We start from the raw sequence: 14,441 nt of genomic DNA on the forward strand, positions 1-14,441 counted from the left end.
CTGTGTGTGTGCGCAGCATTCACTGACCTGTGTGTGTGCGCAGCATTCACAGACCTGTGTGTGTGTGTGTGTGTGTGTGCGCAGCATTGACAGACCTGTGTGTGTGCGCAGCATTGACAGACCTGTGTGTGTGCGCAGCATTCACTGACCTGTGTGTGTGTGTGTGTGTGTGTGCGCAGCATTGACAGACCTGTGTGTGTGCGCAGCATTGACAGACCTGTGTGTGTGCGCAGCATTCACTGACCTGTGTGTGTGTGTGTGTGTGTGTGTGTGCGCAGCATTCACAGACCTGTGTGTGTGTGTGTGTGTGTGTGTGTGTGTGCGCAGCATTCACTGACCTGTGTGTGTGTGTGTGTGTGTGTGCGCAGCATTCACTGACCTGTGTGTGTGTGTGTGTGTGTGCGCAGCATTCACAGACCTGTGTGTGTGTGTGTGTGTGTGTGTGTGTGTGTGTGCGCAGCATTCACAGACCTGTGTGTGTGCGCAGCATTCACTGACCTGTGTGTGTGTGTGTGTGTGTGTGTGTGTGTGTGTGTGTGTGTGCGCAGCATTCACAGACCTGTGTGTGTGCGCAGCATTCACTGACCTGTGTGTGTGCGCAGCATTCACTGACCTGTGTGTGTGTGTGTGTGTGTGCGCAGCATTCACAGACCTGTGTGTGTGCGCAGCATTCACTGACCTGTGTGTGTGTGCAGCATTCACTGACCTGTGTGTGTGTGTGTGTGTGTGTGTGTGTGCAGCATTCACTGACCTGTGCTTGGAGGGGACGTAGCCCAGCTCCTCCAGCTCCCCCTGCTGGTTGACCCTGCGTGCCTGCCACCACTCGTCGTCGGCGCTGTCGATCACGTGGAAGACCTCGCCAAAGTTAAAGTCCAGCGCCTGCGACAGCACGCCGCAGTCCCACTGCTTATCGTAGTCGAAGAGCGCCCTGTAACACACACAGCACACCATGGAGAACGCCGCTCATCGCCTCTGTGGACCTCAGGAGGTCATGTGACCGCCTCAGACTGTCAGCTGACTGGGAGTCATTTAAATTTAGCTGATCTGGAGTCAGAAGTTTCTCCAGGAGTTCTCTGTGTGTTCTTCACACACTTCGGACCGACAAACACAGACACACACAGTCCTGTTTTCATATCTTAGTGAGGACATCAATTGACATATTTCTTACCCCCCTAACCATCAAAAATGAACCTGTACCCATAACTGTAACCATAAAACCACATTTTGAGTCTCAAGCATGTGTTCAAACTGGGGGGACGGCATACTGTCCCCATAGTGGCCGTTGGTCCCCACAAGTAGTATTTAAATTTTGGTCCTCACAAAGATATATAAACATGTACACACACACACACACTATGTATTTGTATTAAATGTATATTAATAATTAACTAAAAGTTATGAATTCTAAACTGTATAAATACAAATACAGCTTATTACAGCTCATACAGCGCTTTTCTACTCACTCACAGTGCTTTATGCAACGTGTGCATTCACCCAAGCACATTTTCTTTCTAGCTAACATTCACACACACTCATACTCCGATGGATGCATCGGTGAACATCCATCGGTGGGATTAATATCTCGCTCGAGGATGTTTGGCATGAAGACCAGGGGAAGCCAGGAATCGAACCACCAACCTTCTGATCAGTAGACGACCTGCTCTACCGCCTGAGCTACTTTCTATTGATTTTAATGTATTCTACTGATCTGTTCTGTGGATGTCCGTCTGGTCTCTGCTGTGTAGAGAGAAACATGTTTCTTTACTGAGGATAAACCTTTCACACTCATAAACGTGGTGTCTGTGTTTCAGGAGGCAGAGCGGCTCGTCCACTGAGGTTGTTGGTTCGATCCCTGGCAGCTCCAGCCTGCATTCAAACCCATCCTGAACCTGAGGTGCTCCTGATGTGTTCATGTTTTAGATTTGTTGGTAAAGGAATAATCTGCTGGATGCATCCATCTCTGAATCTAGATGGTTGATGGTTACAGCTGAGTGACACATGATGGAGTAAAGCCCACCTGTTCACAGGTGTCATGACTGTGAGGTCATTCTGACTCATTCACAGTAGGAACAGATGAATGAGGCCGGGCGTGCTGCCCTGAGGAGACCTGGTCCAGGTGTCTCAGTGTGGAGGAGCTGTCACAGGTGAGCTCAGGTTACCTGATGTAGAAGGTGCGGCTGTTCCTCAGACTGCCAGACGAGCTGTTCATCATCTGCTCCCTCAGGTCGTGGATCTTTGCCTCGAAGCGACTGTACTCTGAAAACACACACTCAGAGTTCAAACAGGTTCAAGGGTCAAAGGTCACACAGGTACAAGGGTCACATGATCAGAGGTCGTTACACACAGTGAGCAGGATCAACCATCAGCATCACTGCAGGCCAATCACAGCTCACAGATGGATCAGGAGACCCTGCTGTTTCTCAATATGTGTACTTGTGTGTACTTGCGTGTACTTGCGCGTACTTGCGTGTACTTGCGCGTACTTGCGTGTACTTGTGTTCTCGTGGACTTGTGATACGTCATCAGTAACAGTACTGCTCCAATTCAAAGTAGCATCAAGCCAAGTACTCTCAAAATTCCCGGATGTGTTCTGGCTCCTCCCATTTTACCCAGCATGCATCGGTGGTGACTTGTGTGGACTTGGTGCAGCCAAATATCCCAGAATGCATTTTGTCCAAACTCAAACACGGCAGTGACGTAGGACAGCTGCTAAACAAATATGACTCTGTGTAAGAAAATAACTTTTAAGATATTTTGAGGGGAGAATGTCGCTGTGTGAACTTCAAATATCAGGACATCACATATTTGTAAAAGCGCTCCGACGTTTTCAGAGACGTCTGTTACCCACCAGCTGTCAGCTGACCATGAGGTCAAGGATCACCAGAGCGAGAACAGCGGACTCCATCGTTTTTAAACCCCCTGCGGTCTTTCACTGCTCAGGTTAAACATGACATATGTTCTCGCAAACCCAAAAACCAAAACACGAGAAAAACAGAAAACAACCCACCCAGGGCGGGAGGCGGGGGACCAGGACGGAGGGAACGAAACCAAACAAAAGACAAGGAGCATGAGACCAAAACCGAGTCCACACATACACAAAAACAGTTCAAAACAGGGAAGCAACGTCCAAAGAGGTCAGAAGGTCAACCCGGGGGGATGACAGCACAAAAGTTCACAGTTCGGCAGTTCCGGGGGCCGGCCACGTGAAAAGTGGCAGTGTCGGCAGAACAGGTCCGGAGGCAGGCCGCATGGAAGACGGCGGCGGCTCTCAAGCGTCGGGCGTACTGGTCGAGGTTTGGTGGGCACAGGACCAGACGAGGCAGGACCAGACGGTGGCGTGGCGGCCACAGGTGACGGAGCTGGACCAGACGGTGGTGTGGCGGCCACAGGCGACGGAGCTGGACCAGATGGTGCCATCTTAGAGCCGCCAGCAGAGACGTGGAGTGGCTGGCCGGGCTGACCGGAGCCGCCAGCGGAGACGAGGAGTGGCTGGAGAGGTTCTCCTGAACCCCCAGCGAGAACAGATGCAGAGCCAGTAGGTGCGGAGACTTCTGGCTGAGGGGACGCTAACTGTAGCTGCACAGGGCACGCAGTCGGCTTGGGATGCAACGGCTGGGGCTGTGCAGGGCAAACAGTCTGTCCAAAGTTTGTCAGCACCACGCAGTCCACAGCTGGCAGAGAAAGCTCACAAAGGCTTCCAGCTGAGGTTGGCAGTGTCTGAATGAATTGCTGGGCTATTAACTGGGCTGGTGACAAAACAGGGAACTGGGCTAATAACTGAGCTAATGACTGTGCTATGGATAAAAGCATGGGTTGTAGTGGTGGTTGAGATGATGGTTTTAGTGATGATAGATCAGCAGGTAACTGAACTTGTGATTGAGCAGGTGTCTGATTCTTGGCTGCTATCCTCTGGGGAACGGGTACTGGGCCTGGCGGAACACCAGCCTTCCCCACCCGAGGAACAGACACGGGTGCAGGGACGAGCTGGGCTCTGGCTGCCCATACCCTGGGAGCCGGTGTAGGTGCAGGAGCTAGCTTGGCCTCTGCTGCTCCCACCTGAGGAACTGAGATGGGTGCAGGAGTCGGCAGGGTCACAGTTGACCTCACCCGGGGAACCGGAACAGGTGCAGGCAACGGCTGGGTGTCCATCAACCCCACCCGAGGAGCAGGTACGGGTGCAGGGATGAACAGAGCCTCTGCCAGGCTGGAGACAGAAGCAGGGACCAGCTGGACCTCAGCTGCCCTGACCCAAAGAACTGATACGGGTGCAAGGGAAAGCTGGGCCCGCGCTGCCCTGGGTACAGGAACTGGAAGTGGAGAGCGAAGCACAGGAACAGCAACTGACACAGGGTAAACTAGGTTGATGGTGCCGAACACCAAACTAGCAATCAGAGACTTATGGCAGGCTGGTTTCAGCAACTCTGCTGTTCTTAAGCTGTCCAGCTTATAGTTAGCAGTCTTAGGAAGAGTGAGTTCAGGAGCAGTCACAGGTACTGGAGAATTCACACAAGCAGTGTCTGGATAACCTGGGTGTGAAACAACACTACACACAGTCGTACAGGATGTAGCCCGAGACGTAGTACACACAGAGCCTCGCTGTATAGTGTCTCTAGAGTCCAAACACAAAGTGGCAACACAATATCCACGGAGGGCCAAAAAGTGCTACTCACGGTGGTGGATAAGTCATGAAGTCCGGGTTCAGAACATTTGGGCTGAGTGTGTGACGCACAGTCACTCTCACCCACGGGTGAAGCCTGCTCAGCTGTACTGGCGCGACGGCAGCGTGAACGCCGTTTTCGCCGAGAAGGGGGAGGAGATGAACCGGGCCGCGAATCCTCCAGCGGACCGGGCTGAACGTCCTCCGACTCTTCATACTGGCAGCTCCGGGCGGATATGTACGGTGGAGACGAGGAAGTCCTGAATGAGGGGGTGTAGCGCGCCGAATAGCCAGGGGAGTCCGGAAACCATCCTCTGTAAGCGAGTGGCTAACAACTCCTGGTATTCTGGAACTGGCAGCGCTACCCACTCTTGGCAATGATATTCCACCGTGTAAATTAAATCTGCCCGGAGCTCAGCGGAGGGATTGTGAGCTGCTGGGTCCATGTCGTGGTCGCGTTCTTGTGTCATGATTAGGCTGTGTGCGGGCAGGATGAGGACCCAAACGCAAACTCACGGGAAAACAGGACTGAACTCAAAATACAGCTTTATTGCTGACAGAAGATAAAGGCGATACAAAATAATATGAAACAAAACTGGGAAGTACTAAGGAACTGACTCACGAGGAAACACATGGAGGGGCACACAGTCATGAGGGTAAAAGTCACAAGGGGAAATCAAATAAGGAACAATGTAACAGAGCAACCCAGGAACCATGGCCTAAATAAGGAACAAAATACAAAAATACATGAAAACTAAGAATGCTGGGCCAACATGGCCCAGGATCATGACAAGATATTACTCACAGTAAAATTACGAGGGGATGGCAGTGAAACCTCTGGAGCTGTGATGTCATCAAGTCATCAAGTACACTGATGTTCCAGCTGTAGAACGATCGCGCTGCGTTCTCAGGAAGTCCGGACTGACGTGTGAACTTACGATGTACGGACTAGCGAGAGCGCGAGTACGGAGTCACGTACTTGAATAGTGAGAAACAGCCCCTGTGTGTGTGTGTGTGTGTGTGTGTGTGTGAGTCCTCACCCTCAGGTCTGTACTGTGCTACTATGGTAACAGTCTGCCCGGCGTTCTTCAGAGCTGCTGCTGCCTGCTCATGTGTGGCGTACCGGAGGTCCACCCCGTTCACCTGTACACACACACACGCACGCACGCACGCACACGTTAGTTGAGTGGATCTGTGGTCAGTACCTCTGCCTGACCAGCAGGGGGCAGCCTGGTTACACTTTTATTTCTGCTGGTTACAAACTGATCTGTGACTGAGGACCAGAGCTGATGTAACACCAGACAAGTTACTCATCAGAGTACTCTGGTTACTTTTCTGTTGTAGTTTGAGAGTCTAAAGTATTCCTATTATTTTGTACTTCATGTTTTCAGGAGTTATTTAGAGAAACATGATCAATAACTCCACCAGGTGTTAGTTGTAAACACCTGTTGGAGTTATTGATCATGTTGTTCTCTAAATAAGTCACCTGCTCTGTACTGAAGACCTGCTGTGTGTGTGTGTGTTTGTGTGTATCACACTGAGGACCTGTGTGTGTGTGTGTGTTTGTGTGTATCACACTGAGGACCTGTGTGTGTGTGTGTGTTTGTGTGTATCACACTGAGGACCTGTGTGTGTGTGTGTGTTTGTGTGTATCACACTGAGGACCTGTGTGTGTGTGTGTGTGTGTGTTTGTGTGTATCACACTGAGGACCTGTGTGTGTGTGTGTGTGTGTTTGTGTGTATCACACTGAGGACCTGTGTGTGTGTGTGTGTTTGTGTGTATCACACTGAGGACCTGTGTGTGTGTGTGTGTGTGTTTGTGTGTATCACACTGAGGACCTGTGTGTGTGTGTGTGTGTTTGTGTGTATCACACTGAGGACCTGTGTTTGTGTGTGTGTTTGTGTGTATCACACTGAGGACCTGTGTGTGTGTGTGTGTTTGTGTGTATCACACTGAGGACCTGTGTGTGTGTGTGTGTTTGTGTGTATCACACTGAGGACCTGTGTGTGTGTGTGTGTTTTTGTGTATCACACTGAGGACCTGTGTGTGTGTGTGTTTGTGTGTATCACACTGAGGATCTGTGTGTGTTTGTGTGTATTACACTGAGGATCTGTGTGTGTGTTTGTGTGTATTACACTGAGGATCTGGTCTCCCTTGCGGAGCTCCCCGCTCAGGTCTGCTGGGCCTCCTGCGAGGATGAAGGAGATGAAGATGCCCTCTCCGTCCTCTCCGCCCACGATGTTGAAGCCGAGGCCGGTGGAGCCGCGCTGCACGCACACCCTGCGAGGCTCCCTCGAGTACTCGTCCTCTCCCATCATGCCACGGGGGATCGGGGAGTATCGCCGCGGTGACGGAGGAGGGAGGGCTTGTGGGTAATCGCACATGTAGTCCGGCTCCATGTAGGCTGCAGAGAGGACGGAAGAGTCAGCAGCTGATCTCTGACATCTGGATCAGGGTCACAGGTCTAACATCTGGATCAGAGACAGGTCTAACATCTGGATAAGGGTCACTGGTATAACATCTGGATCAGGATCAGGGTCAGAGGTCTAACATCTGGATAAGGGACACGGGTCTAACATCTGGATCAGGGTCACGGGTCTAACATCCGGATCAGAGACAGGTCTAACATCTGGATCAGGGTCACTGGTATAACATCTGGATCAGGGTCAGAGGTCTAACATCTGGATAAGGGACACGGGTCTAACATCTGGATCAGGGTCACGGGTCTAACATCTGGATCAGGGTCACGGGTCTAACATCTGGATCAGAGACAGGTCTAACATCTGGATCAGGGTCACTGGTATAACATCTGGATCAGGGTCAGAGGTCTAACATCTGGATAAGAGACACGGGTCTAACATCTGGATCAGGGACAGGTCTAACATCTGGATCGGGGCCACGGGTCTAACATCTGGATCGGGGCCACGGGTCTAACATCTGGATCGGGGCCACGGGTCTAACATCTGGATCAGGGTCACGGGTCTAACATCTGGATCAGGGTCACGGGTCTAACATCTGTATCAGGGACAGGTCTAAAATCTGGATCAGGGACAGGTCTAACATCTGGATCAGGGATGGGTTTAACTGGTTGCTGACTGTGTGTTTGACACATTATTCTGGATTAATCTGTTATGAATGATAATCTTATGCATAGCAAAGCAAAAATCCTGGACCTTCCTCTGAGTCTGAGTCTTGAGTTCAGCATCAGGATCAAAGCCTGATAGGATCAAACATTCCTGGAGCTTCTTGAAGGAAAACCTCATTAAACTCATTTTAAAGCCTGACTGTGTCCTGGTTTCATCTTCTGAGGAGTTCAGAATTAGTCTGAGCTGAAAGTGCACATCTGTCCTCTGGGTGGCGCTGCAGGGAAACTAAAGTCATCATTCAGAGCGAACTCACATCTGTACAGACGACTGATATGCAGTATTATTTACAATATTACTCTAGCATTATCACTGTAATCAACCTGTGAGCAGGTCTAGTCAGTGTGATGCTGTACAGGTGTGCTTACAGCTGGTCAGGTCGGGGGGGCTGTATCGATCAATAGGGTGGATGTACTGCGAGGTGGGCGTGGCCACCTTCAGGTAGACCACCTCTCCCGTGTTCTTCAGGGCCGACACGGCGTCTTCGTGCAGGACGTCCTCCAGAGACATGTGGTTGACCTGCCGGGGGGCGGAGCCTCACGTTAGACCACAGTCACATCAGTTTAGCGTGTCAGAGAGAACACGTGTGATGTTACGTACTGCCAGGATTTTGTCTCCGATCTGCAGCCGCCCGTCACAGTGTGCCGCCCCGCCCTCGATGATCTTGGTGACGTAGATGCTGTTGTCTCCAGGGACGTGCTGGTTCCCCATGCCGCCCGCTATACTGAAGCCCAGACCTGCACCGGGGGGCGGGGTTAGATTAACAAAACCAGCAAACACCATGAGCTGAAGATCAAACTGAGTCATGGGAAACAAACTTTACAGATTAAAAAGGTGATGAACTAAAATATGTTACTGACGTAACAAAATGTTAAAAATATATAAAGTAATAAATCTCCAGGTGTGACTGGTTCCACATGAGGTGACACGTTCAGGTGTGTTTCTGCTTCCTGTTTGACCAAACTTTATTTATAACAGGTTTATTAAAGATCACTACAGTACGTGGACCTGCTGAGGAATCACAGAGTAAAGGTGAATCTCCCGTATGAAGCCTCTGTCATGTCTCTAATTCTTCTGTAGCTGACATAAAACATATTTAAGAACTGTAATGACTCTAACAGTCCAGCAGAGGGCGGCAGAGCAGCTGGAATCACAGTTACATAAGAGCTGCTCTCCTGTCTCACCTTTGGGTCCTTTCATAAGTTTGATCTGTGTGATGCGTTCGCTCGGTGGGCGTCTCCGCAGCACATACAGCCTGACAACAGGCCCCGCCTCCTTAAGCGCCTCCACAGCGATGGAGTGAGTGACCTCCCGGACGTCCACATCGTTAACAAATACGATGCTGTCGTTCACCCTGGTGATGAAGAGAGAGAGCGAGTCATTGTCACCTCCTCAAACAGCTGTTTGAAGGCTCAGGTGTGATCAGGTTTAGGTCCTTTAAAGGTGAGAGGCTCAGCTTCATGTCCTCAGAGAACACAAGCACAAGCAAAGAGTCTGTGTGTGTTTCTGTGTGTGTCTGTTTGTGTGTGCACCTGAGGCGTCCGTCCTGGGCAGCGGCTCCTCCGGGGATGATCTTGGTGATGAAGATGGAGGGGTCGTCTCCGATGTGAGGATTGTCGGTTCCTCCCGCGATGCTGAAGCCCAGACCAGAGTTACCCTGAACACACACACATTAACACACACATGAACACACTGTACCTGATGCAGACCTGGGTCTTCCTGTATGTGGATCCCGGATGAGCCCCCACTTACACCAGCACCTGGCCCATGTGCTCAGTGAGCTCATAAATCAAATCTGGGAGTGAATCTAAGACAAACAGCCAGCCCAGGCCCAGGAGAGTTATCCAGCTGTCAGGTTAGCTTCCTGCACAGCTGGATAACCTGGAGCTCTGCAGATGTTGGCGTTTTTATCAGACTCAGACTGACGTCCAAACCAGCTGACTTTTGGATCTTCAGCTCTCAGAGGGGAGACAGAGGAGAGAGGCTGAAGAGATATTTGGTGTTTTCTGGTTTTGTATTTTTGATAATCTTGAACTTTGGTTTTATGTTCTGTATTATTTATTCTTCTGGTCATAGTGTTATATTCTGTTTTCTATAGATCCTGCTTTCTGTGGCGTTAGTTCCCTTCATGATGGAGCAACGAGGTGAAGAAAGACAAGCTGAAGGTTCGTTGGTCCAGCAGACCCAATGTTCCTCTGCTCATGGTCTCTGTTAGAGACAGGGGGAGTAAGTCGGACATCCAGTAAGTGGAGCTGCTGCTCCTCCACTTTGAAAGGACCCTGATGAGGACGTCCTGAGGAGCTGAAACCTGCCACTGGGCTGAGAGGCCTCATGGTGTGAACTAGGGCTGGGCGATTTATCGAGTTTTTTAAAAATATCGATATATTTTTATACGAGATATAAGATGTGACAATATCCTTTATATCGATAGAGTCTATGTTACGTTATAATTATAGTTGTGGAGCCGCAAGTTTGCCTCTCTTTCGTCCACTTTTGTCTCTACGCAACGTTACTCCGCCTCGCCTCTCCTTCACTGAACACAACTCCCCCTCCTCCCCCATTGCTTCACCTGCAGGCAGCGACAAGATGGACACGGCATGCGAGTTACCGCGCATCGCCCCGTGCGTGGGGCTGGACGGCGTCAACGTGTTAACGAGCTAACCACGCTAACGAGCTAACCACGCTAACGCCATGCAGCCCAGAGGTGCTGCACAGCCTAGAATCCTTTCATTCTCTCAAAAGTTGACAGCGCGCCTTATGTATGAATTCTGGTTGTGCTTGATGACCACGAACCGATTTTATGTGGTACACGGCGCTCAGCAATCTGTCAATAAATGTTTTAGTACGACTTTGCTAAGCTACGGAGCCGCACCGCTTGATAGATTGTCGGAGCATTACGGTCAGTGTTGCCAACTCCTCAGTAAGGAAAATCGCTATTGGTTGTCCTAAAAGTCGCTAGAAGTCGCTAAATGACATCATCGCCTAATTTGCATAATTGGTCATGCTAATGTAATTGTAACCTACGTTGTTGGAGAGAGAAATAACATCGTGGAAGAGACAGAAAGTGAGTAAAAAATGTCCTAAATGCATTTAGAGTTTATTTAGAATTACGAATTAAATTTCTTTTAGCAATTATTGTTTTTTTTAATGTCACAATTCCAACCCTGCTCCTTTATCTGGGCTTGGACCGGCAAAAGTGACCCGAAATAGGCACTCTGGTGGAGTTACTTTGTGTGTGTGTGTTTATAAGTAGTTTTAAACCTTGTGATCCACAAAACAGCATAAGAGTAAAAGAAGAACTGACTGCGTTACAGTGCGGGAGCAGCGGCGTCACTTACGCGCGATTCATTTGCAGTTCGGCACCGCTGCTTACTGAGAGTAAGAGCGATACCCGCTTTCACGTCAAAAAGTCGTCATAAATAAGTCTCCAATAACACCAGAAAGCTAGTCGCTTTTTAGAAAAAAAGTCGCTAAGGGGGTCCGAAAAGTCGCTAAATATAGCGACAAAGTCGCTAAGTTGGCAACACTGATTACAGCTACCGAGGAGCCTCGTGGAGTGATCAGAATCAGAATCAGCTTTATTTGTCACAAGCAGGTTGCCCTGCAGTCAAATGGGACCCCCCCCCCCGACCTTACACACATAACACAGACATCACTGAAATGTACACAACAACGGGAGGGTACAAGAGGAAAAAAAGAGACCTCCACTCATGCTGTGCTTCCATGGTAGGACAGCACGAGAACAGGAAACAAAAAAACTCCTCTGCACAAAAAAAGCACATGAATGGCCACAGCACAACATTATGAAAGACATGACAAGCCACAGGGTTGGGTAGGGGATATCATAACACAATAAACACAGTGTGCACATCTGATCTGGGACTGCTGCAATCTTTCGACTGCGCCGGCAGCTGACCCGATGTCCACATCATGGGGGAGGTAAGCATCGAAGGCGTTGGAAGGGGAGGGGGGATGAGTGAGTGCTTATCAGTGTAAGTGTGTGTGTGCGTGTCCATAGTTCAGCAGAGACAGTGTCCTTCGCCCTATCAGGCTAAGTAAACAGTCCTCCAGCCAATCCAGGTGGCCTTGCTTGGGATGGGAAGAATAGTCATCACACAGTCGTTATCAGGGAGTGATTGTTCGGCTCCAGCCTTGGGCCTGCAGCTGGCGCCGTGGTGGTGTCCGCATTTCGATGTTGGTTTTGTTGATTTTTCATGCGAGCAGCCCAGGAGAATGGCAAGCTGCTCTTTAACACTCTGACACTGGTCTCTCGATCTCCCGTTGGAGAGCCGCGAGCCTCCCCATGATGGTATCAAACTTCTGTTCCATGGTGTTGTCATCCTTTTGATTCTGAGACCTCACAACTGCAGTGAGCCGTTCCGCGATGTGTTCCAACTGTCGCTCAAGGGTGTCATTTTGAGCAGGCCTCTCTCTGATGTATCCCCCCATACGCTCAATGGTGTTATTTTGAGTCTTCACGGCAGCTGTAAGCGTCTCCAATGTGTTAACCATGCTGCATTCGTTGTGAGAGGTCGCGCCTCGTCCCATCGCTTCGATTCCAGCGGGCAGCCTTGGGGGGGTTTGAACAGCCAGTTCCGCTTTCTTATTTCTCCGATAAACCAGGGCCAAGCCAGCTCCGATCAGCAAGAACCCTGTTATCATGGTTCCGAATAGATAGATATCTTCAGCGTCCTCGATCGACAGTCCCGCCAGGCACATGACCCTCCACTTCTGCCACCCGTCCATCGTGTATCCGGCAGGGAAAGTCCCTCCAGGGCACTCGGGCTCTCCCGAGCCCAGACTTCTCGTTGAGAAAAGGGTGTCAATAGCATTCAGAGACCAGTTGATCAAATCCATAATTTTCTTTTAGGTTTTAGAGAACGACAGTGAGAGACTGTTCCAGGAAAAGTAATGCACACGAGACAAGACAAGGACACAGAGGCTAAGCAGGGAAGATAAGGGTAAGGAGGAGAGGAGAAAAAGTGCAACCGCCTTCGTGAGAGCCAAAAGAAATACGTACTGTGCTTCAGCGTAATATTACCGTATTGTGTGTGTATAAGGACCATAAATGGCACCTGTAAGAGACACGGTTACAAAGAGGATTTCAAACTGCAGGCTGTCAGTCACGCAGTAGATGTTGGGAACAGAGCAGCTGCTTGTTATCATGCTCAGCGTCTGTTAGTTTACATTTTGACTGCACAATTGTGAGCTCTTTGTTATGCACAAAAACAACATAGTTTTCTTTTATTTATGGAGCATTATTGTTTAATAAATGCTGATAATTTATTTTTGAGTAATTTCTTCATGTACATCTACGCTGTATGTTAATAAAAGTGCCTGTGTGACATCTGGGACACAGCTTTGACTAAGAACTCTCTGTTTGTTCTTACTTTATGGCTTTAAAAAAATATTGAGATATATATCGTATATCGCCATCCAGCTAAAACATATTGAGATATGAATTTTGGGTCATATCGCCCAGCCCTAGTGTGAACTGAGTTCAGCCTCAGCAGCAGGTTACCATGACAGCAGTTAGTCAGCTGTTTCAGTCAGAGCTTCACTGACGGAGCAGAGGAGATGTTTCTGCTCCACTTCCTGTGATGGTGTCACCATCATAGCTGCTGTCCACATGACCGCAGGAAGCTGCGAGCTGTTGGCTGAAGACGTCCACAGAGACGAGCTTCACCTTCCTGTCCTCTAACAAGACTGAATTTAATCCTCCTCCTGCTCCTGCAGCTCTCTGGACCATCTGCCTCATGGAGGTCAGTCCTGCCTGACATTACCCAGCAGCCCTTTCACTAATGTGTCTTCACAGCAGAGCTAAACCTTCATCATCATCATCATAAGCCCTGACAGGAACGTCTCATTTACTTCCTGTTTTCTTCTTCTGTGGTGTTTCTGCCTGCAGCTCGTATTCAATGATCAGCTGTGCATGAATTATGCAGATGTGTCTGCAGACTTCTCACTCACTGAGGACAGATGTTAGTGTCTCTGTCCACCCGCTGTCTCTGACACACCTCCACACTCATCTTCACCATCCTCCTCCTCATCATCATCATCCTCACAGAGTACATGAAGGGCTGATGGGAGGTGACTCATGAAATCACTCCTGTGTGTGCTGACAGCTGTGCCTCTGTGAGCAGATCTGAGACCAGCTGATTAAACGTCAGGTTCACTGGTTTGATTTGTAAAAGGAGCTAAAAATAACCCGCTGATGTCAGGGGGGCGTGGCTTACATTCAGAGGGTGACGGCGGCTTTTAAATCAGAGTGATGCGTCTAAAAACAGAGCGGAGACGAGCTGGAAGGAGCGCGAGGACCGAGTGTTTCTCACCACCACACGCGTCTGTGTGTGTGTCTGTGTGTGTGTCTGTGTGTGTGTGTCTGTGTGCGCTCACCCTCTCCAGTGTGATCTCCTCGTACTCCAGCTCTCCCTCTGATCCGTTCATCTGTAAAAAAAATAAACACATGAAGAGTTAAATCACATCCCAGAATATCTCTGCTCATTGCCACGGCAACTCCATGGTAACAGCTGTTGAGCCCTCAAGGGGCCCGGTTACCTAGGCAACTGTAGCCGTAGCTATAGCAACCAACTCTCATATCATCTGCTCCAAGCACTCATGAGAGCTTGGAGATACGGTT

The 14,441-nt window shown here is 49.7% G+C and overlaps 2 protein-coding genes across 2 annotated transcripts in view; both read right to left on the bottom strand.

Moving 5' to 3' along the window:
• LOC146389349 (disks large homolog 4-like) overlaps nucleotides 1-14,441 on the bottom strand; it is a 33,282-nt gene that overhangs the window by 8,863 nt on the left and 9,978 nt on the right. Inside the window, exons 2-10 of the mRNA XM_084922923.1 lie at nucleotides 14,198-14,248; nucleotides 9,334-9,458; nucleotides 8,986-9,155; nucleotides 8,402-8,538; nucleotides 8,170-8,320; nucleotides 6,794-7,062; nucleotides 5,698-5,800; nucleotides 2,160-2,256; nucleotides 752-928 (exon numbers count right to left, since the gene is read on the bottom strand). Of these exons, the coding sequence (XP_084779049.1) occupies nucleotides 752-928; nucleotides 2,160-2,256; nucleotides 5,698-5,800; nucleotides 6,794-7,062; nucleotides 8,170-8,320; nucleotides 8,402-8,538; nucleotides 8,986-9,155; nucleotides 9,334-9,458; nucleotides 14,198-14,248 (1,280 nt within the window). The remainder of the gene's footprint in view (nucleotides 1-751; nucleotides 929-2,159; nucleotides 2,257-5,697; nucleotides 5,801-6,793; nucleotides 7,063-8,169; nucleotides 8,321-8,401; nucleotides 8,539-8,985; nucleotides 9,156-9,333; nucleotides 9,459-14,197; nucleotides 14,249-14,441) is intronic.
• Nucleotides 11,991-12,755, bottom strand: LOC146389350 (uncharacterized). The gene has a single exon (XM_084922921.1). The coding sequence runs from the start codon at nucleotides 12,656-12,658 to the stop codon at nucleotides 12,050-12,052; it is 609 nt and encodes a 202-aa protein (XP_084779047.1). The 5' UTR covers nucleotides 12,659-12,755; the 3' UTR covers nucleotides 11,991-12,049.

Source organism: Perissodus microlepis, chromosome 3, assembly GCF_051167445.1.
Source record: "Perissodus microlepis isolate ML-2025 ecotype Zambia chromosome 3, ASM5116744v1, whole genome shotgun sequence".
Taxonomy (NCBI): Eukaryota; Metazoa; Chordata; class Actinopteri; order Cichliformes; family Cichlidae; genus Perissodus; species Perissodus microlepis.